General features: G+C 40.8%; 1 protein-coding gene across 2 annotated transcripts; it reads right to left on the bottom strand.

Annotated features, from left to right (window-relative positions):
* Nucleotides 1–1,665: 1,665 nt before the first annotated feature.
* On the bottom strand, nucleotides 1,666–25,683 carry LOC142772097 (uncharacterized). Of its 2 annotated transcripts, XM_075874233.1 has the most exons (3): nucleotides 25,093–25,683; nucleotides 12,279–12,413; nucleotides 1,666–5,054 (listed from the first exon to the last, which is right to left on the bottom strand). In XM_075874233.1, exons 1-3 carry the CDS (start codon nucleotides 25,196–25,198, stop codon nucleotides 4,837–4,839), a joined length of 459 nt encoding a protein of 152 aa, XP_075730348.1. In that variant the 5' UTR covers nucleotides 25,199–25,683; the 3' UTR covers nucleotides 1,666–4,836. The 2 variants fall into 2 exon arrangements, 1 of the variants encoding a protein (XP_075730348.1); XR_012886272.1 differs by lacking the exons at nucleotides 12,279–12,413; nucleotides 25,093–25,683 and adding an exon at nucleotides 5,335–11,669.
* Between the last annotated feature and the right edge of the window lie 872 nt (nucleotides 25,684–26,555).

Raw genomic sequence — 26,555 nt, 5'->3', positions numbered from 1 at the left:
CCGTGGTTGTATTTTGCCCCCTACAGGGGAGCACTTGAACTTGAGAGTTTCCGGGGCTGTACCCTTTATATCGGGCGGTGGCTAGCGCCACCAAGCTGTAATACTTAATGAACCAAAAACGCCTATTGAAGTGCATCGGGCCACCACGTGGCTGCTTATGAAATGATGCAAGTTTCGTTTTGACTGAATGCGCGCGTAGTTTGAAGTTCTTAATGGCCAACGCCGGCGATTTCTTTAACCGGATCAGAATAATGGTGCTTCTATGTTCCGGACACATGGTTATTGTCACACACTTGATGGCTGAAATGCTCAACAAATTCAGAAATATTTTGATTTGGCAAAATTGAAGGGAGATTTCTTGATTGTGCTTCCTCAGTGACACATCAATTTATGGCTTTTAATGAACCGATGTAGCTGGCGGTTTTATCGTCATATTCCAGGAACTGCTCGAAATCTGCATCTCAGTCATCGTCTAATAAGTTTGGTTCGATAATCACGTTTACCTCTCTGAGCTGCTTCTGAAGGAGAAGGAAACACTCAATGAGTGCTTGTACAGCAACAATGTCGGAACCTTGTTCTTTCGCAGGATTTCTTCGACATAGTTGGCGATGCGAGTCACTTGAGCGTGAAGCACCCATACTTTTTTCTCCAGCATCTCCATGGCACTCCTTGTGTCTGTACGGCTTGGGTTCTGTCGATGTGGTCGATGTCTATGAATATTTTTTTCCCGAATTTCGGCCCCGAACAAGTAGTGAATTGCTTTATAAGATGCCGATCAGCGAAGATACAGTTCAGTAAGAGTACACTAGATTTGTTTACATACAGGCACAGAAAAAAAAAAGACACTTCCGATCATCACAAGGAATACATCTCAGTGGAGGAGTCTATACATCTTTCCTAGCCGCTCTTTCTTTTCAACTGACTCCCTCCTTCACCTCTTGTCCCCTCTGGAGCAGCTCTTTTCGCCCCATAGGCGCCTCTCTTTTCCCAAACGGGCTCCCTGGAGTGGCGTAACAGCTTTGTTGCACAGTCCTCGTCAACATAACGAGAAACATACATGCCGTTCACAACACCGTCAGTAGGGTGGCTAGAATAGCCACCCTACCGTCAGTGTCACTCCTTCGTCAGGTCGCTTGTTGAGCAGGCCGCATACCTATAATATTGTCAGAGCACTAAAATACAATAGACGTCCCGCGGATGTTTGCATGTATTGTAGAACCACCAGCAGCGTACGTCCCAGTGATGCCTTTTCAGACACGAATATTGGTGTACGTCGCCTTGGTTTAAAGAGAAAGCATGGGTGTAGAGAGCTAAGTGCTACACTCACGATTTCACTATTATGTTTAATAAACGTTAAAAACTTCTTGCTGCAAATAAAGTATTAAAATTTCTTAATATGAAAGCTTATAATTGACTCAGAAAGTTAACTCTGCTTCAGTTCACCACAATTTCAAACAATCACAAGTCCCCAGAAAACATCCATTTATTACAGGAAAAAAAAATCTGGCAGTTAAACATAGAAAGCATAAGTTTTTTAAAGTTTTATTGCGATTTTTTTTTATTGTCCTTATGATCTATTTTCGAGTTTTTTTCGCACCACGTGCTCAGCCAGACGAATATAGAATGTTTGTACAAACTTATTTTCTTTGGATTCAAATGTAGATGAAACATTTTCAGAACAAGTTTTATTCAACGCAATCGTATAATGAAATACATAGCTGATTTTTTTATGCACTATATTTCTTACCGGAATATAAGCTTGCCTGTGAAATCTGGCTGCTTAGCACGGGAAAGCAAATGTAATGAAATCAGGCTACCTTGATGAGACAAAAAATGTGGAGGAGTGCAACTTCATAGAGAAAGAAATAAAATGTATTTATCTTTCTGCATTGGACAGAAGATAAAGATTACATACTCTGTATTCAGGGTAAGCTCTACCTTCAAGATAGCGGTATAGCTGCAGGGTCGACCAAACGCACTTTTATAAGAAAATTCTGCACAACAATGGGATATATCTCTTGAAGCAATACATTGTGAGGAACTCAATAGCTAAGTGATTCAAACAGGTTTTGAGTCCCTAAAGTTGCTTTCTACCACAAAATAAATTATTCAGTCAATTGCAGGTCTCCCAAAACAACCTGTGGGTCCGTAGGTTCTATAGGACTTCTTGTTTGGGTAATGGCATGATATATGGTGAATGAGATGCTGTTTCTGCAAAAAGGATGCCTTGCAGAAGACACAGACAAAGGGAGGCTCTCCCGTGTGGGTGTGCATGGGGCGAACAAGGTCCTGTTTCCGCGGAAACGATGCATTGCAGTAGACACTGGAAAAAGGATGCCCTCCTGTGTGGTTGTGCAGGTGCTCCTTGAGCTGGCAGTTCGTTATTTATTTATTTATTTATTTAATATACCTCAAAGGCCACCCAACAGGGGGCTTTACATGAGGGTGTGGGCAAACAATATAGAGTTAATAAAACAATGATTCTATGGCATTTTTAAATCTATCCGTGTTGCTATGATGGATGACACTTGGGGGAAGATCGTTCCAGTCCCTGGCTGCTTGAGCGAAGAAGGAGTGATGGTGGGCTGTGGTACATGCAGGAGGTGGGTACACGGCCTTGTGGTGGCTTGTGCGGGCTGAAGTACGATGAGCTGATTGAATGGGACAGTTGTAATGAACGTATGATACATTTTGTGATACAAGGATAGTCTGGAAACCTTACGGCGTAGGTCAAGGTTAGGTAGATCTGCTATTCTTTTAAGGGTGGTAACACTGGTATGATACGAGTAATCTGAGTAGATGAATCTAACTGCTCGGTTTTGAATTAGTTCGATGGACTTACTTAGGTTAATTTGGAATGGGTCCCAAATGGCGGATGCGTACTCTAGTTTTGGGCGAATTAGTGTTTTGTAGGCTAGTAATTTGACTGATGGAGGGGCAAGATGCAAGTTACGACGAAGGTAACCGAGAGCTCTGTTAGCATTGTTAACTATTTTACTTACGTGAAAAGACCAGTTTAGATTCTGTGAAATGTTAACACCGAGATATTTAATGGAACTTAGGGAAGAAACTATGGAGCCATTAATATTATAGTTAGTGGTGGGTAAGTTTTGGCGTCTGTGAAATGAAATAAGTGCAGTTTTATTAGTATTTAATACCATGAGCCATTTGCGACACCACTCGTCCAGCTTTAGTAGGTCCTGCTGGAGAGTAATTGTATCTGAAACGTTAGTAATAGGTCGGTAGATTACACAGTCGTCGGCAAAGAGGCGGATGTTAGATGAAATGTTATCGGGTAAATCATTGATGTAAATTAAGAAGAGGAGGGGTCCTAGAACTGTACCTTGTGGCACACCGGAGATTACGTTGGAAAGGGAAGAGGGCGTATCGTTAGCTTCAACAAATTGCTGACGGTTAGTGAGGAAGTCCTGAATCCAATTGTAGACAAGTTGGTTAAGGCTTAATTGGGAGAGTTTTAGTAGTAGGCGGTTGTGGGGAACTTTGTCAAAGGCTTTCTCAAAGTCAATAAAAAGGGCGTCAACTGGTATGTTAAGGTCTACACTAGCACTTAAGTCATGGATGAATAGTGCAAGCTGAGTATCGCATGAGAGTCCCCTTTGGAATCCATGTTGGTTAGGGTGAAAAAATTTAACTGAGGTAAGGAAGTTAGCGATTTGTGAATGAATTATATGTTCCATTATTTTTGAACAGACGCTGGTTAAGGAAATTGGCCGGTAACTAGATGAACCAGGCTTAGGAACCGGAACGATCTTACCCACTTTCCAGTCGTGAGGAACGATGCCGGATGAGAGTGATTGCTGAAAAATATAGGAAAGAATGACACTGGTGATTTCTTTGGTGTTTTTGAGCACCTTAGCATTTATACCATCGATGCCGCAGGATGATGTAAGTTTTAACGACTCGATAATTTTCTGGATGCCCTGAGGTGAAAAAATGACGTCCGGCATGGTAGGGTAGTTGTGGGGGGAGACATCAGGGAGGTTTTCAATCGGTTCTCTGGTGAAAACGGAAGAAAAGGTATGGTTTAGTTCTTCTGCTACTGCATTATTCGCGATAGGCTGTCCAGTTGGATCCATTGTTGATATGCATTTGTTTTCGTTTCGCGGGTTAATCACTCTCCAAAATTGTTTTGGGTTAGTGCGGAGTAAGTTGGGCAACGTGGTATTATTAAACAGCCGCTTCGCTTTATCGATGGCAGAGCAGAATAGTTTCGTGGTAGTCTGGTATTTTTGCCACGCCACAGGATTGTTGCTGTTTTTTGCGGCGCGAAATTGTCGTTTCTTTTTGTTTTTGAGCCTCTTGAGTTCAGGATTAAACCAGCGGGATGTGCTACGTTCACCAATCGTAATTGTTGGAATGTAAGTACTAATAAGCTCATGCATTTTAGATTTAAAAATTAACCAATTTTCAGTGACAGATCGTTTGTTAAAATCTTTAACTACAAACTGACAGAATTTTGTTAGTTCTTTATTGAAATTATTATAATCACCCTTATCGTATAAGGTAAGCTTTTTCCTTGTTTTGTCTGGGCGCTTCAGCCTACATTGGAATGTGCCTTGAATGACCTTATGGTCACTGATTTCGTCGAGGTACGAAAGCGAAGTGATTCTATCAGGATGGGTTGTTAGTACTAGATCAAGTATATTGGCAGAGTGTTTAGATTGCCTCGTTGCTGCATTAACAATTTGAGTTAAAGCAAATGTTAAACATGTATCGACGAAGTTGCTTTCAATGTTTTGTTTCGATGTGACAAGGACGAGGTCAGACCAATCTATGTTCGGAAAATTAAAGTCGCCGAATAGGACAACTGGTGCATTAGAGAAATGAATCTTTAGTGATTGTAGCATAGGGCGTTATAAACACAGCCAGACAGAGGTGGCAGTGGAAAGGGCACTCGCCGGTGTGTTTTCGAATGTGTAGCTTTATGCGCGTTGTACTCTTGGTTACATAGGTGCACTGCCTGCAGGAATGCAGTCCATCTTCTACAAACACGAGTGCACGGTACTGCTCCGAAGTGGCCGAAAATGGGGAACCTGTAAAGACACAGCAAGAACGTGAAAATCATCCATCATGTACAAGCAAACTACAGCAACAGGCAATCAAGGGTTGCTGCTCACCTAATTGAAGAGCTACACGAAAACCTTGGCCTACCTAAACCACGTGTTACTGCAACGTTAGCAGTGCCCATGTCTCTCATATGCTGCAATCTCTTTTAATTATGCTTAACACAGGCATGCACCTGCTGCCAACACACGCACACTTTATTTAGATGCAATTCTGATACTAAACCTCAACTGCTATGTTTTTACATACGCACTGACATTAGTCATCGACCAATAAATTTATCATTAAGCCAAAAGCCTCATTAGCTCATAAAAACTAACATCCAGCGTACAGCAGCATGAGCCTGGATATTAACAAAAGCCAGGCGAATCGAAATTGGAGGAAATGCGACACCATATAACGTGCAGAAGACCCCGAAGAAAGATGGCAAGGCTTAATGTACATAGGGCATGCTGCATGATTAGAAGTGATAGCCAGTGTACAATGAGGCTGGAATGAGAAATGGGATGAACTCAGCAAAACCAAAGGTGAATTAAGGTTAAATCAAGATGAAGCATACATAAATTAATGTTTATTGAAACTGAAGGAAATGTCAAGATAATTTGAACAAGAGTAAGGACGTAGAAGTGAAACTAAAGGCATAATAACCCTGAACCTAAAGTTAAAATGAGTTAAAGTGAATTAAATTTGAGCCGAACATTGATGCTAATTAATCAAATAAGAAATAACACTATGGTAACCAAGTCTCAGCACAGAGAACCAGTGGTGATTGCTAGGCAACAAAATGAGAACAGAAAGAAACAATGCTAATGATCAAAAGCATTAAAGTAATTTAACAAGCATTTTGCGAAGGCATAGGTTTTTGCCTGGCTATTAACATTAACTTTAAAGGCTGTGAAGTATTGGTGTATTTTATTTGCAAAGAAACTTTAATACAGCGCAGTTGTTGATACTTGAGCACATGAACCATATACAATAAAACATGAGCAAAACAAGTCATTTGAAACAAAGTGAGAAATATTAAGAAGAAACAAGACGTATGGAACTGTTAGAAAGAATTACAGTTCTTGGTGGTGAAAAATACCGAGACATTTTTTTTTTGCTTAACACAAGTGATTGACTATTCATATATATTAGCACAGTTTAAAATTTCTATCAATATATTTATATTCCTTAAATGAAAGCATAATTATGCAACAGTACTATAGAAGTCACATTCATCTAATAATGTCCCGTGCACTTAAACAACCAGTGCGGGTTTCACACTGTTGCTACATCACCATAATTTTACATAAGCTTACATTAAAGCTACACTTCTAATTGCTCAGTGAGATGCTTAAATAAAGCTTCCGAAACACATATTAGGATCTTTGTGAAAACCAGCGTGTAGGTTAGGGGGGTTAGAGAAAATTGCATTTTAGAACTGAATTGAATAAGAGACGAATACTGATGACACCAAATCAAATACTATTAGAATAGTTTTTGTATAGTGACTTAGCCATTTGCAGTACAGCCTTATGATTGGACAATTTATTTTAAACCAATGTTAACAAATATTAACACAGTAACATTGCAATCCCTTGAAACTGACAAGAGCACTGCCGCGGTGGTCTAGCAGTTATGGCACTCGACTGCTAACCTAAACGTCGCGGGATTGAATTCTGTCTGCAGAGGCTGCATTTTCAGTGGAGGTGAAACTGTTCGAGCGCCGTGTACTTAGATTTAGGTGCAGGTTAGATTCCCAGGTGGTCGAAATTTCCAAAGCCTTATCCTACGACATACCTCTTAAAATTATATCTTGGTTTAGGGACGTTACATTCATAATAATATTACACTGAATCAAGAAGAAGTTGTACAGTTATGTAAACTGAGATACGCTAGTAAAAGCCCTAATTCAGACACAAATTACGATGTACTGTCTGTAAATACGCCTACCTTACAGACTTTATCTCAAGGCACTTGGTATTTTGTTGCGAGATAGAAAAAGTATAAACAAAAGTATCTGTGCATTTTATACTAATTATTCCTAATTAGTACATAATTATTCACTCACTTATTTAGAAGTCAGTAATGTTGTATATTTGTGTAAAAATGACTCTCAAACTTGAAATATATAGGTGATTCCTTTTTAGATATTATATCCATTACAAGAAAACAAAGATTATAATTTTAGTGAAGGCCCCGGATTGGGCCATGTGGGAGGGCTCATCGAGTATGGTAGCATTTCCAACAAAATGATGCTCCGCAGCAATGCACAGCACAAAAATGTTGAAGAAACCACTTATAAAGTACATGCAAATTTACAGCCTGCACATCAAGCCAGCCGCAGTAACACAAGACTAAGGGCAAGAATTCACAGTTAATTGTACGCACCACCACAAAAAGGGATCAAGTGTTGACTGTAGCCTTTAACATATCTTGTAGCCTTAAATTTAAGTGTACAAGTTATTTCAGTATTTTACGTGTCATTCTGAAATGTGCTGTGAAATAAAACAGACACATGCATATTAAATATTAGTTTATGAATAAAAATGATTAATCTTATGATCATACTGAATGCAGGACATCCTTGATTTGGTGACAAAAGTGTTTAAAAAAAAACACCTACAGCCAGTTTTCTGTATAGCATTGATAGTATGGCAAGTAATTGAGCTACATATGGTAATTCAATAATAGAAACAAGACGAATGGTATTTACCTCTTTCAGCATTTTCTCCCTCATGTGTTTTTCTGTCAGGGCTCATATTTAAAAAAGTACTCAGAAAGTATCTCAAAAGTATTTGCACTATTCAAACTGAGTATCAAATGAAACAGACCGTTATTCGATTTGGTATAAATATTTTAAAATACTACTCACACATCTTTAGTCAGTATGATTTGCACATTTTGAAAATATGCCTTGAATTACAGACCTATTTTTTCTAACAAAAAAAGTTTTAGAATTTTTATGATTACTCATTGCTTTCAGACATTTCCAACATACTTCTTTCGTTTCGCATTCCTTGTGCATGCTTTACGTGTTCTTCATGCAAATCTATTATTTGTCAATATGAAAAATTTGTGTGTATTTACGCTACTACAATTAGATTCTTTTTTGCTCACCAACATACTGGTCATCTTGCAACTGTTGAAAAAATAAATATGCCAGAAGAACCTACCACAGCAATTTTAAATCTACCCATATTGCATTGCCTTCTTGTGTGTTCCTATTTTTACACGTGTTCACTATTGACTTGGCCAGTTGAGTTCAAAGCAACATGACATTTATATTTTGTTGTCTTTCACTCGGACCAAAATGGCACGCTCATACAACGCATCTTTAAGTAAATGGTGGTGTAATGAAATGTTTGATTGTCTTTTTGTTACATTCTACACTTTCTTTTATGCTGAAACAAGCTTCCTAGTAAAATGTGCCCACTAACTTTTACAGCGCAATTTGACAAGATCCAGGCTACATTGACCAGATTGACATGAATCAATGACCTATTTCATAGACGTCAAAATCAATTTTACTCATCTCTTCAACAGCAGCGCACAAGACAGCAAGCATCATGCACAAGATTACTTTAGTTATTTCATTTATGTTTACAATTAGGGACATTCAGCCTTAGGGACATTCAGCACTTTTTCTTTTTTCAAATACGGGACTTTCCAGTCTGATAGTGTGTGCGCACGTGAACAAGTCGCCGCCTCCTGTGGTGGCCCCAGTAACGACCGAATGTGCCATGCTTAAATCATCGAATGGTTGACACAATGGTTCTGACGAGAGATTTTTTAACATGTCACCTCATTTTTGAGAGAAGAGAAAGCACCTTTCAGCTGACTTTAAGAATTTATTGTAAATTTTGGAACACATGCTGCCTTATGTTGTGCACCTAGTGCATAAGATATAAAAAAAAAACAGACCATGTGAAAAAAGTGTAAAGTGTGATGTGAAAAAAAGGGTACAGCCATACTGAGTACATTTAAGACAAGAGTTTACACTACAAAACACCTGATCTGAACCTATCAAACGCTTGCTCTTTAAACCACCATAGGATATTGTGCACATTGTTTTTTTGTGTGTGCATATTTTTTTCCAAGCATGAAAAGACCCTTCCAAACATCATGCAATCCTTATGCTTGCGCCTTGAAGTCAAGTAACCAAAAACGCCCAAACAGTGGGCAAGGTTGCAGAGTGTTTTTGTGGCAAGTCCTGCGAAAAAAAAAATGTCTACAAAGTCAATGAAAACCCAGCGACTTATGAGAGCTAAGGGGAACTGATGGGCATAGGTGGTACGTGATAAAGATATTGCACGTATATTCTACTAAATCCCAGTGCCACAACGGACGATACCCTTCGTGTATGTCTTATGATGAAATACATTTTTATAAATTTCCCACATGCAAGCAACTGCATGCGGGTACTCTACAGGTTTCCCAATTGCTTACGATTAACATCGTGAAAGTCAGCACGTCGACATGGTTCGCAAATTTTGGCAACCATAAAGGTTCACTCGTGGTATCGCCTTGTGCACTCAACCTTATGATGCACATAGATTTTTAGACCTACAGAAACGTTATGCATGCTCCTATTCATAACCTCACATTCGCATGAAAATTAAAATGTCTTACAATTTTTTGACGAGTTGATCATCTCAGAACATTACTTTCATCATGCTTAAATTTCTTTCGAAATTCAGCCCAAGTGCTTTACATTCTTTTCGTGCATATCTCACTACGATTATCGATACGAAAGTTTTCATATGTAAATCCCTATATGACTTATCCCTGCTAAGCTAAATGCATGACAACATAAACTACAGGAAACTTACGTTTGACAAAATTTTATTGGTCTCCAGTGCATCCTTACTTTTTCATGTTTGTATAGTGTTTCAACTCAAGCGGTCAATTGAAAGAAGGCACAAGCTCCATAATTTTTGTTTTTTGATAGATACAATTATAAATATATGCGACAAGGTCACACAACCAATTCTCCACGAAATGGCATCTTAACAATTGCATTGTTTGTTTTTTTTTTGTTATGCAGTACACTTCCCCACACTTAATTTAGCTTCCCTGTAAAATGTGCCCACTTAATAGTATTGAATCAATTCAACAAGACAAATTACCCAGAGCATCAATAATCTATGCCATAAGTTAGAAAATGAAACTTATTCGCCTTCAAGGGTTAAGCACTAAAGCACAAGACTATTCAATGTAGAACTTTCATCGACCTTTAACTTTGAAGCCACACTTCAGGCATGTAATGTCATACAAACAACTCAGATGCATACTTAGTACATGAGTACAATAAAACAAAAGTAGAGGAATGACATGAGGGTAAAAGGGTGTCATGGCGATCGGCACCCGCTGTAGCAGGCTCTCAAAGGTGAATTGTTAGGAAGAAGTTGGGAGGATGCAGACTTCTTCACAAATTTACACTTTGAAAGTTTTTAGAACATCTTCAATATGCACAATACACTACAATTCAACACTCGCATCATACACTATACAGAAAGAGATGTGTGAACACTTCACAATTCATATAATATAAGACAAAAAAGCCGATGTGCCCACACTACCCTTAGCATCTGGCTGCCGAAACCTGGAGCATAATAGAAGTGGCACATTGAACACGCTGACTCGGTGCTGGAAGTTCCAGACGGAGCAAGGTGACCAGGTGGTGGGTTGCCAGGAAGTGCCGTCGGTGCGTCACAGGACCACTGACATTTGCTTGCACAGTAAAGCTGCCCAGCAAACAAGATTTCAAAGCAGTTCGCTCAAGGAGATACAGCTTTACCAAAAGCCCAGATTTCTTCTTCCCATGGCTGCTCCTTCCGCCATTCTTTTCACCTGCCACACCTTTTCTCCCCCCCCCCCCTCACCAATGCCACCAGGGTTTCAGGCATCGCTCTTCTTGCTTTCTTCCCACGACCTGCAATCAGCTTTCGTCTCATATCATCACTGCATTCAGAAACAATTTCTCGTTCCTACACGCACCACATCACAAAGAGAGATGGGGGAGGGGGCCATGTTTGGTACAGTATCGCAAAAGCTTAGAAAGGGGACTATAGCATAGCATGGCACAGGCAAGTGGAGGCAAGCTAGTAGCTGGAAACATGCAGGTGGGCAAGCACAGAGCAGGAGCGGTGGGTCACAAGTCTTCGTGAGACGTGAGAAAAGGCAACGTGCAGCTGCATTGAATGCAGGTTTTGTGATGTTAGTGGTGATGTCGTCAACCTTGGTAACGTTAAGCCAGTGAAGCTGGCCCCTCAGCTCCACTGCACATTTGTGTTCACATAAGTTGAAACCACACATTATATTTCATTTATTCCCCATCCGTCTGAAAGCATTCACTGCCCGACGTGCCTCTCCGGTGGGCCCCATTATGACCAAGTGATGTCATGTGATGGCATCATCATGAGACATGTAAGAAGGTTACAACTTTTTTCATCACCAACCACCAATGCCAAAGGTCACTGTTCATGCTAGATGAGGCGTCTATGGCCCTTACACGCTCATAAAAAATTCAATCAATCAATTCAAAGTTATTCTACTCCCCTCCCACCCCTCACCCTGAAAAAGCCTGCATGAAACAGATCTTTACGGCTCCTTTCTTGCTTGACAACTGGACATGTGGCAAGTTAGATCTTGTTTCACTTTAAAAGACTGACCGCAGTGCACACATAGAAAGGAATGTTCTCCAGTGTGGGCACACTTGTGCCGAACGAGATCTAGCTGCTGCGGAAAGGATGCACTGCATTGACCACAAGAAAAAGGACACCCTTCTGGATGGAAGCTGCGCATGTGGTTTGTAAGGTTTTGTTTGAGCCGAAAAGATGCATCACAGTATTCACAGGGAAAGGGACGTTCTCCTGTGTGGGTTCGTATGTGATATACGAGAGAGCTATTATGAGTAAATGCAGCCGGACATAAGTGGCAGCGGTAAGGACGCTCTCCCGTGTGGCTGCGCGTGTGGCGAACGAGCAGTTCTTTTCTTGTAAAGGTCGATGTGCAGTGGATACAGCAAAAAGGACGCTCTCCTGTGCGCTTGCGCGTGTGGCGAACAAGGTATTTTTTCGTTGCAAAGGTTGATTCGCAGTGGACACAGGAAAAAGGACGCTCTCCTGGGTGGGTGCGCTTGTGCTCCTTCAGGTGACTGCTGTCAGAGAATGCAGCTGGGCACAGGTGGCATTGGAAAGGACGCTCACCCGTGTGTTGGCAAAGGTGTCTTCTCATATGAGACTTGATCTTGGTCACATAGGTGCACTGCCGGCATGAATGCATTCCATGTACCTCGGACACGAGTGAACTGTACTCCTCCATGGATGCTGAAGACGAGGAACCTGCAAAGCCAAAAGGATGACAAGAAGATACTGCAGACGGTGTGGCTCACGCTACACGGAACTCGACTTCACCACCACATTGGATCTTCTATACAAGCTGAATGTTCTTCTATCATGAGAGAAGGCCCAAGCTTCTTTTTTTCATCCAATTGGATGACTAACACCAGCCTTCTTATAACGCTTTAATATGCATACAGTGATCCTGCTCTATCCGTGATTGATGCCGCTTTGGAATGTCAAGTTTACCTCAATTTGCATAACCAAACTTGGTTTACAGTATTCATAGCTCGTATTATCGAATTCAAAGGCTTAAATATTTATTTCTCACACTAACAGAGCTCTGTAGTGCCCTACAAGCCCTCTAATAAATCTTTATTGATTTGAAGAGCATCCCATGTTATTAAGCCTTTGAACAAGATTTCGTAATAGACAAAATATTGCCATGATAGGATAGTCCATATGAAGGAATATTTCCAATGAGTTGGCACGTGTTATTCAGATACTTTCAATATTGAATTCAGATCAATGCAGGAAGCAAATGGATTGATGTATGTAATTTTGGACTGATTCAAATGAAGATGTTTCTTATTTACAAGAAATCATTCAGTTGTGCATTGAACATACTTCTTTTTATAAAAAAAAACAAAGCACCGTTGAGGGACACAGCAATAAGCAGCTGACGAATGTTTATTATTTAAAACAAGTTTCATGAAATCTTTTAAATATAAACACCAAATTCCATATTAAGAAACAAAAATGCCCTTGTTGCACCATCATGGCGAAACAATTAATGTGACTGTGACGTAGTTAAACGTTATATGAATTGAGGATAACTCGTTACTCCGTGATACTCGGCCACTACAGCCACCAAAGTGATTTTTGTGCTGTGCGTGGCTTCAACGCAAACTTTGCAATGAGAGCAGAATGTTTACGAAGCTACGAGCCACTTGTTGACTGAACATACATAATATAGCGTGTACGACTGCCAGTAACCTGGTTGACCAAAAACGCATTTGCCACCAGAGCTGCACAGATTCTTCAGCACCCATCCTTATGCTCGTTTTCCTTTGCATGACAAAGAAGAACAGCTGGGGCGCATCCTTTGTGCTTTAGCATTGATCCCCGTTAAAAGAACCCCCCTACTTTCTCTTGCACGTGGAATATACTATTCACAAGGCGATATTCTTGACTTAGACTTGAGAAACAAAATATCATGACAAAGCCATTGGAGACACTGATGTCAATAATGTGACTTCAGTGCCCATATTAAGACTGCTGCTCCTGTTACCATGATATTAGTTGCACAATTAATATAGTTTAAGATGGTTCATAACCTTTGCCCCTTATCCTATGTTTGTTCCTGTGACGCCCGCTACGCGCTAAGCGCGTCCTGCAGGACTGAAATAAAGTTTTTTCATTTCTGTCATCATCAATTTTGCACTTCCCAAGTTTTAAGGAGTGATTTAGGTGGGAAGGCTATAACCATCTACAAAGGTGAAGGGGACCGCAGTTGGAGGTGCATTCATTAGAAGTCAGATAAAAAAATCCGTAAAATTTGGCTAAGGCTAGGGGTGCATTCATTACGCGAACAAATACGATAGTTTAAGATCTACCCTTAGAAATGTGGAAAAAACAGAACAATCCCTTCTGTAGAAAATAAGCTTTTGAAGCAGGTGACAAGCCTCATACAATAAAATTTATTTGTGCATGTGTTGCCAGATCAAGCAAATGCTATGAAACATACCTGTTTTCTTCCCACAGATGTACCTATAAAATGTTGTACAGCAAATGCGTCAATTGCCATTTTGACACACAAAGCATATTAAATAAATTTGTGTGACAGAAATTATTGCTACAACTGGAAAATGAGCGAAAAGAAAAACGATGCTTGGGCTTTGCCATCAAGATTAAGCCGCGATAGCGTAATCGAGCCTCATGCGCGTCACCTTCTGAACTGCGAACATGCTTCGGCTCTTGGTGCATGCCTCGACCGTGCCACAAGGAAACGGTCTTCGTAAGATTGGCCGTTTCAAGGTATCATTGAATGCCTACTGCAAGCGCAGTTACTGAGTGTTCACCACACCACAATAGCTTTTCCGAATCAGTAAAAGGCCCATCTGCAGAAATCTGCAGATGGGCCTTTTAATCTGCAGAAAACGAAAGTAATGTACAACAACCTCGGAAGAAAGCAGCGCTTCGAGATAGCTAATAGTGCACTTGAAGTTGTAAAAGACTATGTCTACTTATGACAAGTAATAACCACGGAGCCGAACTATGAGATTGAAGTAACCAGAAGAATAAGCATGGGGTGGGGCACATTTGCCAACACTCTCAAATCATGACAGGTGAATTGCCACTATCCCTCAAGAGGAAGGTATATAACAGCTGTATCTTGCCAGTACTTGGCTACGGAGCAGAGACTTAGAGACTTACAAAAAGGGTTCAGCCTAAATTGAGAATGACACAGCGAGCAACGGAAAGAAAAATAGTAGGTGTAACCTTAAGAAACAAGAAGAGAGCAGAGTGGACCAGGGAACAAACTGGGGTTAAGAATATCATGGTTGAAATCAAGAAGAGAAAATGGAAACAGGCCGGGCAGGCAGTGCGGAAACAGGATAACAGCTGGTCGTTAAGGATAACTAACTGGATGCCGAGATAAGGCAAGCAATTTAGGGGGAGACAGAAGGTTAGGTGTGCAGATGAGATTAAGAAGTTTGCTGGTATAAAATGGCAGCAGCAAGCACAGGACTGAGTTGACTGGCGGAACATGGGAGAGGCCTTTGTTCTGCAGTGGACGTAGTCAGGATGACGAGGATGAAATGGCCCATTACTCGTCCATAGAGCAAGAGACCCAGACATAAACAGCTGTTCATTTTGTCGATGATTCTGCAACTGATGATGATTAAATATGTCTCAATGCTTTGTAATGAATGGGCCTCATGACACCCACTAATTGCTCAATGACTCCTGGTGTGATTGTTCACATCTACCTCGCACTGTACGGTGCATTAACGAAACCCCTTCCCCTACAGGACATTCGTAGAGGGTTTTCTACTACAGCAGTTTCAACAAATCTGGTGGCTGTGTGGTAGAACACCTGCTTGCCACACAGACCCACACGAGTTTGATACTCACATAAACCCCGAAATTTTTGTTACTTTATTTGCATTTTTTTGGTGTTTCGGTCACTAAAAAAATGATTATTTGCTCCCAAACAACGATGCCAGCGCCAACACTGACAACAACATTACATTCTCAGTGAAACGACCTTTTCTATGCTATTGCGTTAAAAGAGAGAGTTACATGGTCATCTTAAGCATCAAACTTTGTGGAGGTGAAAAATGCAGGATGATGTGAATGCACAACACAAAGAATTGTTTCTCCATATATTTTACCATTTAAAATGACTGCCAGATGTGTATGTTGATATACTTTTATGATAATAAAGCACTAAACAGGGCGGATACATTCAAAGAATCGCCTTTTCCTGTGTCCTTCGAAAGTTTTCACTCTTAATTGCGTTCGAACTTCATGAACATATAACCTTAGTTTACAGATTCCCTGATGAGTGTTTTTATACTGCCTTAATACAAATGTAATGTTTGACAAAACACTCAGAGCGATTTCTCCATTATAAAACAGTCCGGTAACACAACAATACACTCAGTATTTCACTTTAGAGTTCTATAAGGCCTACAATAAAAAATGAACATTTTTTGAACAGTGAACAAAAATAAGCATTCAAATATTAAAATCATCAGTTATATGCACCAACTAACACATCAATGTAGGAATGTGGATTAAATAAACATGACACAATATTAAACCTTGTAATGCCCACGAACAGTTACTCGTACAAAAAAATTGTCAAAAAAGGCTGCCTGTTTTTACTCTTCTGCACAGTTCATTTTTAAAAAATGTGAATAAAATTTCATTTGAGGCATAACTTAATTAGTAGTGAATTGGAAATAAGTAATTACATCATATAATATGCAGGTCACTGTACATTCTTCATAACATATTAAACCTGCAATAGTTGCTTATTGTGACACCTACTGTAGCTTTTAGTAACGATAAGGTATCATATTCAATGTATCAAATATGATACAGTGGGCAGTACACGAATAAAGGTACAGAAAAGAAATTCATCTAGGTAATCATATTGTCCCACTAGAAGATGGAGGAGAATACAGTAAGATTGTTTTAACAGCATTCATGTTTTCCAGTTAGCGCCACTGTGGAAGGAACATGAAGTGAATTATATGTATTGTGTTTGTTTTGAAATCCTATTGACTTCAAACCACAAGAAGCATGAGAAGCACAGTGGATAAGGGGCCTTCCTATGTGAGGAAGTAACACACAATTTCAGCAGGAAGCTTATTTCAACATAGCACACTGCAGTGTAAAAGAAAGGTCTCTAGGAAGTGTTACAGAAATTCACAGATATTTGTACCTCAACTATACTATCATCAACACATGCACTTTTGAACAGATGTACAAAGAGAAGAATATCCATTACTGCCTACAAAACTAGAAACAATGCTATGTGAAGACAGGTGAAATTCCTCTATGCTGATGACTTAAACCCAAACAGTGCAATGACAGCAATTCCTTTGTTTAAAAATTGAGAATGACATGCCCAAATTAATCCTAAATTTCACTTGTTTGACTATAATAACCAGAGACAGGAGATAGAAGACAGTCATGTTACCACGACAACCTCAATTACACAATGAACGAAACTGCAATGTAACTGGGGAAGTGAGCAAATGATTTCCATGATGAGAACTCAGCAATTCATTTATGGCAATGCCTGAAGTATGCATGTCCTTGGATCCTTCATTAACAGCCACATCTGCAACAACAAAGAGATCTATATTAAAGCTGGCACAAGGTACACATGCACAAACCAAATTATTACAAAATATTAACAGCACAAAATATTATGTGAACTATGATAGTTGTATATCAAAGCCATCATTGACAAGCCACAATGGTGGGCCTAACGTCAAACGCATGAAAAGCAATACATGGCATTTTGGCATCAAAGTATTAATGTCATGAGTACACTAAGCGTGCCATGACATGCGCCAGGTTTAGTTTTCTCATGTTCTTGAATATATCTATTCAAGAACACGAGAGAACTAAACCTTGCATAGCATAAAAGCTATTAAATAAAAATTGGTCTATGTGAAAATAGTGTAACGTCTGGTGTTGAGGAAAATGCATCTCGCACAGAAGGGCAAAAGCTTGGAAGGAGACGAAGACTACTTAGAAAAAAGACGCTCAACTTGCAACTGAGTTTATTTCGGAAAGTGCCTCACCACGAAAACATGTGCGCAGACGCGGTCATATCAGATTGTCACTAAGCCAATAATAAATATCTGCATAAAAAAACATATTAAATATCTACAACAATTGATGGGGGTACGTTCAGTATGTAGACCCAACTAAGTTGGACATTTATCTCCTTTGCTGTCAGATGCACGCTTCTGCAGAAATCTTACTTTGCTCCGACTTATCAATCTCTCTCCCACACATCCCCTTTCACCTACTCACGACGCCTCTTGCCTCATCAAATAGAGCATTGCAGCCGCATGTACTGCAATGCACAGGAAGGTGCGTCCCATCATTCCTACCATTCACTGTAGTCTCATACTATCTATGATTAAGGCATCAAACCGTTTGGCCTATGTAAGCTTTGCCACAACAGAGTGGTATCTTATATACCACTTCTGTAGCACAGGGTACAAATGGCTTCTTATGTTTCTTTCCACGAACTATTTTCTCTATTCTTTCACCGGCAAGGGTGCACAAGCTGGAAAGCTTACAGGGGCACAAAGACTTTGGCCTCGCATCAAGAATTATTTTAGAATAGGAAACAGGACTCCTGTGTCGCCAAACACAAAACTTTCAAAGCCTGTGCCGCCGCCACACACTCGCGGCCAGCCGCTGAGAAGCATAGACTACGGGAACAAACGTGGCAATAGAAAAATGATAACTATAACGTCATCATAACTTGTTTCATTGACTACAGCTGGTGACGCAAGAGAAGTAGGGGGTCCCCAAATGGTTTCCTTCGAGGGTGTCAATGGTGCGATGGAGTCCAGCGCTCGCACAAACTTCAAAATTTATTTAAAATACCTTCCAAGCTATACTCACTGTTGATATTTTGCAGATGACATGCGAATGGACCTCGTAGACCATCTCGGCCGCGAAATTTTGTGCCGGTGCCCCTTTAAAGGATGTCATGAAGACGAGGTCTCACCATGTTTTGAACCTATTTTCTGAAGGTTGTGTGAAATCAGGTGAACGTAGGGCATTACAACAAACTCGTTGGGTCTCTTTGGCCCACTGGCATAGGAGCCTTCGCTCTTCTGTGCCAGATGTCAATGCCAGATTTTCTATACCAGATGTATATGCCAAATCTGGCATAGAAACCTTCGCTCTTTTATGCCAGATGCCAAACCAACTAGCCCAACAATTCACTATTTTAGAGGGAAATACAGCCATGTTTAAGTGAATTTAGGATCAGAGTTTGCAGTGTGAAACCATTCATATAAACCACCAAACACTTGCACCTCAAACCACAATAGGGTATCGTGTGCATTCTTTTTTTTTTTTCATGCAAGAAAACACACTTCCAAATGTCATGCAAATGCCCATGTTGCATCTTGAGGTCTTGTAACCAAATATTTCGGCGAATTTGATGATAAGTTGATGATAAGCCAAAAGCTTATGCCAGCCATGAAAGAGAGCTGGAGGGCATAGGTAGTGATAAAGATTTTGCACGTAAATTCTACCCAGTCCCAATGCTACAAAACCGCATACCTTTCATGCATGTCTGGAGTTGCGATACAACATTTTTGTTAATTTACAACACTCAAATAGGTGCATGCAGAAGTTCAACAGGTTTTCCAAATGCTTATGGCTTCCTTTATGAAAGCCAGCATTTCAACCCTTCACAAGCTTTCATAACGTTAACGTTTGCAGTTGCTCTCATCTTGTGCATCGAACCTTATTAAAAGCGTGTGTACACGCTTTTAGATAAACAAACATTTTATACATGCTCTTTGATATCTACATAAAAAAAAGAAGTTTTTATACTTATTCCTCTAGGAACATTACTACTACAATGCTTTATTGTTTTTCTACAGTCAGCCCAAAAGCTTTACAAATTAATCGTGCAAGTCTCACTTTAAGGTATCGACATGAAAGATCTGTGTAAAGTTGTGCTAAATATCAGTAGGAACACACTGTCTGTACTCGAAATGGCACAAGCACTGTAAAGTGGCACCTACATAGACAAAAATTGATGAAATGAACTCTCTCAATTAGTCTTACTTCCTGAGCCAATTTAACATTGGTTGGTGTCATTGTTCAGGGTTGGGGTCGCTTTGACCACAGTTGGTGTGCTGCCATTCATATTGAGTGGAAATGTACTTCTACGTTACCATTACGCCCGCCTGTCCCGCCTATCCTGCCTGTCCCATCCTATCTATCGATCCTGTCAGCCTGCCTACCAACCTATCTATCTAGCCACCTATGTCTGTGTGCTCTCATCATCACCCCTTTAACTTGGGGTACACCAAAATTAGTACAGAAGGGTATGATGGTTTGTTGAATACGACTCGCTCATCATGCCATGAATGTTGCCCCAATCTCGTCGCATACATCGTTAAACACTTTTCAAAGAACAGTGCACATACCAGGGGATCGATATGTGCGACTGGTATGTGCCACAGGCGATAATCATTTTATACCTGCCCAGGAACGGCGAGTACACATGGGTAACTTGAATGCTTGCACATTAAAGAAAAACTGCCATAAGCAGCGTTGACCGAACTAATGCAAACAAAAAATGTTACTATCTCAGCAGGAATCAAACTGTAGCATTCTGCGTGGCAATGAAGTATTCTACCACAGAGACAGGCCAGGACTCGGATATACTTTTCAAACAGACCCTAACGTTCATGCAACGTCAATGGTGGTTGCAATACTGGCTATCTAATTACCTACATTACATACATATTATAGGGGTATGTACAATATGTACTCCTATGATACAGCTGTCATGTCAGGTTAACGTAAATTGTTGTTAGGCACCATCTGCTGAAGTTGATTCGTGTAGCAGTGTTGATGGCTGCCATCCTCGTGTGCACCTGTGTAAACACCAATGTTTCTTATCAGCTCAAAACTTCTAGTGTTGCTTACATCCATGTTGCCGTTGGCATTGTTACTGTAAACAACTGTCGATACAAAACATACACGGCTGTTTAACGTGTGTATGTGGATTTATACATATACGTATTTAGCGTCACTTTATAACATCTTGCTAAATAATGATAAAAAAAACTATATTCACCTTCCATCCACATAACATCGATTCCCGAGGTACGTGGGATCTGCCAAATTTTTTTTTACAACAGCTTCAATCAAGTGAAATTCCCTCATTCATTTATCACTGCTAAGCATAAAGTATGACTCCATGAAACTCGGGAAGCCTACATGCCAAGATACTACTGCTTTCTCGCGTGTCCCTTTTCTTACATGTGTGCTTACTGTTTATCAATTTAATTGGTCGAGTCAAAGCAAACATAACTTCCATAACTTTCTTTTCTTAAATACTATTATGTGTGACATGCTGGCACAACAAATTCTCCAGGAAGTGACATCTCATTAAATGTGCAGTTTTGTTTTTCGTTATGCATTACACTTCACGCTTAACCAAGCTTCCCAATAAAATGTGCCAGTTTATCATCGCAGAAGCAATTTAACAAGATTCAGGTTCTACAGAGCAGATTGATATTGGTGAGCTCTTACGGCTCAATACTAGGACGTATATTGTTTCCTCTGTATATGAATGACCTCCCTTTAATAATAAATTAGCTTCACTCATGTCACATACGCTGATGACACTGCTCTCATTTGTGCTCAAGTTATCGAAGCTTTAAGAATAGCTATCATTGAATCGAAACTGATTGGCGATTGGTGTCAAGCTAATAGACGGGTTTTAAACATTCAGAAGATAAAATACATGGCGATTCATTCACCATACGAAGTTATTGCTTTGATGTTATTGCGTGTGCGCTTCAGGCTGGGAGCGATACTATAGAATGAGTCACCCAATTATTTTGGCATTGTACTAGATCATCATTTCAATTACAAAATGCATATTGATTCTCTCTGCAGAAAAAAAAGACAAAAAAACATGGAAGCCTGCTTTATGGTTCTCAAATGTCACAAGTACTTCGAGGTAGCAACATCAAGAACAATGTAATAGTCAGATTAATTGATCAGTTCACATAAAATATTTGTTTTCACATCTGGCCTGATTCTACGCTTCTGCCTCACAATGTTACGTGCATTAAGAAGACTCCTTCTACTAAACGACCTCCATGTCGTTTTTTTCTGAATCAGTCACGAGCTCAGCTGTAGTAAAACACCTGCTTGCCACTCAGACAGCCTCGGTTTAATTCTCACTCAGACCAAAGTTCTTCTGTTAACTAATTTATTCACATCTTTCTTGATTTTTCATTCACAGGCAAGATAATGAGAGTTCACTCACAACCAATGACACTGACGCTGCTACCGGAATGTCCCAAAAACGGGCTCTTTAATACTGTCGCATTAGAAGATTGCTTATTATTTAAAGCAGGCACCGCAGTGGGTGACAAATGAATGCTTACATTGCGCTGCTGCTTAAAGAGTTTTCACAGTTCTTCAAAAGCATCTACAACACGCAGCAGAGTTCCCCTTCTTGGGCGAGAGTAAACGGGCTCATGGTTTTGCACATGTACTTGCTATTGCGATGAAAAAGCACACAAACACAGATGGTGAGCAATTCCAGGTCTAATCTGCTGATTTTGTGTGCCTTTGAGCATTATAATTGGGTCTGCAAGATAGAATTGGAATAAGGCATAGAATATACGATTTCCAATGTGTCTATCGCATGCCAACTTTTGATCGGGCTCTTTAACGGGCCAGCAGATTGTTCAGACTTGACTAAGTAAAATATTGTACATAATAATCAAAATGCCCTGCACAACAATTCTGATAAGTGAGTAGCATGCTTTTGTTTTTTACAGTAACCTCGGCTCCTTGACTGGTCAATGATGCTTCGACAGGAGCTAGTTAGTATGGCATCGTTCTTTTGTTGTGCCGTACTGATATGCCAGTACAAACAAGAAGACTGGACACGTGTGCGCAAACTTGCAACTGTTTATAGTGTGCCCGCGCACGCATGTACACATCACTATCACCCTTTCATGTCAGAACATATACGACATGCATTGTGAGCAATACGAAGTCCTAGTGGCAACAAAAGAATAATATGAGATTGAAATTTATCCATCTTAGGTTCCAACTTCAGAAGCCTGTTTCTTAATGATAGTTATAGCGTGAGAACAAAACGACGACACAGAAACAAGAAGGACACGAAAGACACGAGCGTAGCACTCGTGTCTTTCGTGTCCTTCTTGTTTCTGTGTCGTTTTGTTTTCGCGCTGTAACTATCGTCATGCCATACCAACTAGCCCAAGCTGCCACACTCCTATTCCTTGAGCAAGACCATTTTAGTGCTTTCTTTGAGACGTGTTCTGCTTATATCGCTCTGGGAATGAAAAAATGGCTGTCTGTTGATGTGTCAGACAGTGAGCTGTCTGTGTCTAGAAACTTCACGATATTAAGGAAAGACAGAGCAGCCTTCAGTGGCACTGGAGTGTTAATTGCTACATGAAAAAATTTGAACGCACCTGTCATCATAACTAACACGTACCTTGAAATTTTGTGGGTTGCACTCCACTCCTCTGCAGCTATAACTTGTGCTATCGGTGTATGCTACCGCGTGCCAGATTCAACAAATGGTTTTCCTCAGTGCCCAAATGAGTCCCTTAAGATAATGCAGAGCCGATTTCCAAGGTCACCAACTATTTTAGCTGGTGATATTAAATATCCCGATACCGACTGAAGAAAATATAGGGCTCTCGGCGGCCAAGAAAACAAGGGTGTAAAAATTTTTTGTCGTGCTTTCTTTGTTTAGCTTAAGTCAAATGGATTTTGTGCCCACGTGCGGCAAATCGACTTTAGATGTCTTGCTCACTATTGATCTAAGCGGCATGTGTGTTATTACGCTTGAACCCGTCAGCCATCACAAAATTTTGCACAGTGAATTTGAAATATTCAGAGAGATAACATGTGATAAAAAGAAAACAACTTTCGACTACGGGCAAGCAAATTTTGATGTAATATCAAGTTAACCTTTTTCTATTGACTTTTCAAGCTCCATTATTGACCATGATGCAAACAAAAACTAAACACTTATCCGCGATAAAGTTATGTCACTAGGAGGACAATACATTCCCCAAGAAACCATAGCAGAATCAATACAAAGCATGTGGTTTATGACTCACGTAAAACGTTGGTTAAACAAAAAGAAACGATTATACTTGCAAGCAAAATCGATGGCGTCTGAGGATGGCCGGAAGCGTTACTGTGAACATGCACAAACATGCAGAACGGAAACCAAAACACTGTGACATATAAAACATGTTAAGAAGACCTTCTTAAAAAATCTGGACAGTTGTGGGGCCCACTTTAGACTCCAAGGCCCTAAAACCAATAGCAGAAGATGAAAGGCTTCTTTTCACGTCAGATGCTGCAACAGAATTTCGCAATTTTTTGGGCTCTGTGTTTACGGATGAAAGTCCAAGGTCACCTAACCTACTCAACATTTATTTAGCTTCCCACATGCAAGATACTCTTATCACTCCACAAGGCATCGCAGCAGCCATTGATCACCTTTCTGAAAATTCTGCACCTGGTCCAGTGCAAGTTACCTCACATAACTGCCTCAGGCGTACATCTCCTTATAGGAAGTACGCACTGAAATTCGGCCGCAATGTGGTGCTGCGGTGCATTGGGGCGGGAACCAAATTTGAGGGTTTCACGCGGCAGATGACCTATGTTTTCCGCTGTGTTTGCTGTGCTTATGTATTGAGTGTTGTGTGGTGTTCCTTGGCTGCCCGTGCTCTTGTGTGTTGGATTAACCACTGTGCTGTGCCACTCTACCATTGTCACTGTGCTTATGAGATACCCATCACATAAGCACAGTGGCAAGCCTGGGTCATCAACTGCACGAGAACCTCACAAATGACAGCCAGCCAAACGTAGTGCTATGCCATCTTGCAGCCGAGTTTAAGCACCTACTCCTAGAATTATCTTGCTCGTTGTATAACTCTGTCACTTGATTACTTGATTACTGTTTAGAAGAGAAATGTTCCTCGTTTGTTCTTGTGTTACACTTTCCTTTTAAGTGCAGTTTGTTTTTTTATTAATTTTCTATGATTTATATTATTGATACAGTGTCATTTACTTTTTCAATCCTTTTATTACTGTATTATTTGTGTTGGTATTTTGCATGTATGCTACTACGCCTCCCTCCCCCCTATGTAATGCGCTCGAGAGGCTCTTTTGGTACATGAATAAATACCTGATCGTCCATTGGGTGCGGGTGACATCTTGAAGCTATCGCACATTTCGAATGACCCGCAGCTGGTGGGGTGAGGCATACAAAGCTCAGGAACGTCAAAGGCATGCTGCCGTTAGATTTACGTTAAAAAATTTGCCGGCCATTGACCCTCTGAAGGTGGTTGATCAGCGAAGCTGTCATATATATTACCGTATTCTATCACAACGCTGGGAACATATATGACCTGTCCCTCGACGTCGCACTGGCCCCTACGGGAAGGCGGGACTACTAGCTGTAGCTCCACGACGCTGAGCATCAGAAGATGCGCCGGCAAAGGCGTGCACACTTTACCGGGCACGTTGAAACGAAACGTGGCACCGCACCATTTAGCAGAGCTACGCACTACCGCAGAAAAAAAAAAAAAAAGCCCGACACACACAAGCCGAAGAAGCACCGCGTAGAAAAGCCCGCAACGAATGTTGATGACGCGTCCGGTCGCCCCGCACGCCGCCGATCTTGGTGAGGTCAGGGCTGTCGGTCAGTTTGTGGCACAGGCCGAGTACCATGCAGGCGATAACAGCACAAAACACCTACATACAACTATTGCACCCGCTTTGTTGCACCCTCCATCACGCACTGCTCTTCGGAAATCCTGGCTACTCGCCGGAGTGCCTCGCCGGCTGTTGCATTTAGTCGTCGCGTTGCTGAAACGCAACACGCCTCTGCACCCTACTGATATCTGGTGCAAGTAACACCTCTTTGTAGCTGAAAAATTCTAGCAGCAAAACGCCTTCAGCTGGCAATCCCGTTTTTTTTTTTTTTTTTCTCTAATCCAATCCAAGTTTTTTGTTGAAAAGCGCGCGCAATACGAAGGCGACGTTCACGACGCTAGTCGCGCTACTCTGAACGGAACGGCCGTCGGTCTTCTTAGCAACTTCGTTTCAGAGCGACTGAAAATGGACGAACTGGTGGAGATCATCGCAGGGTTGGTAGGCAACTACTTTTTGTTGTTGGTGGTGGATTTTGTTGTTGTTGCCATTGGTTAATTCCTGCTCTGTGGTACTCGAGCCACGACGACTACTCGGACTGTCTCGAACAGTACCCCTTGGTTCACACTTTGCCAACATATTTTCGATTAGATGCAAATTAAGACAGCCTATACATATATAGTTAGCGAAGAACATCATAGTACGAAGCTCTATAACCTGTAGATAGGTAAAAACCTAATTTTTCTTGTGAAACTACATAGAACGCCGGCATGCATATGCTGGCTCTTCGTTCTACGTTAAGAATCTTTTCTATACATATGTAGTTAGCAAAGAACATCATAGTACGAACCTCTATAACCTGTAGATAGGTAAAAACCTAATTTTTCTTGTGAAACTACGTAGAACGCCGGCATGCATACGCTGGCTCTTGTTTCTGCCGTTAAGGATCTTTTCGCCGCGACTTTGGCGGCATAGAGTTTATGTGTTTGGCGCTACCAGCCGTCCAAACCACGCAGCACCTCTACGATCAACTGTTCGCCCAGAGTCGACGTTGTAAGTGTGCGCAGAGGGGGGGGGGGGGGGCGAAGGTTTGTTGCAGCGCTCTCCTACAGTGATTCTACAACCCCTTCTTGTCAATGTATCAGGCTGATTTTATGACCCTCCCCTCCTTTTTGTTGACTGGAG

This window comes from Rhipicephalus microplus, chromosome 9 (genome assembly GCF_043290135.1).
Source record: "Rhipicephalus microplus isolate Deutch F79 chromosome 9, USDA_Rmic, whole genome shotgun sequence".
Classification (NCBI taxonomy): Eukaryota; Metazoa; Arthropoda; class Arachnida; order Ixodida; family Ixodidae; genus Rhipicephalus; species Rhipicephalus microplus.
This window is presented reverse-complemented; position numbering and strand designations above follow the sequence as displayed.

Coding starts and splice junctions, on each gene's coding strand:
- LOC142772097 (XM_075874233.1), bottom strand. CDS start 25,198: ATGCTCAGCGTCGTGGAGCTACAGCTAGTAGTCCCGCCTTCCCGTAGG. Junction 12,414..25,092: donor CAGCGTTGTGATAGAATACG/GTAATATATATG, acceptor TTGGCTTTGCAG/GTTCCTCGTCTTCAGCATCC. Junction 5,055..12,278: donor ACACCTTTGCCAACACACGG/GTGAGCGTCCTT, acceptor GTGTCTTTACAG/GTTCCCCATTTTCGGCCACT.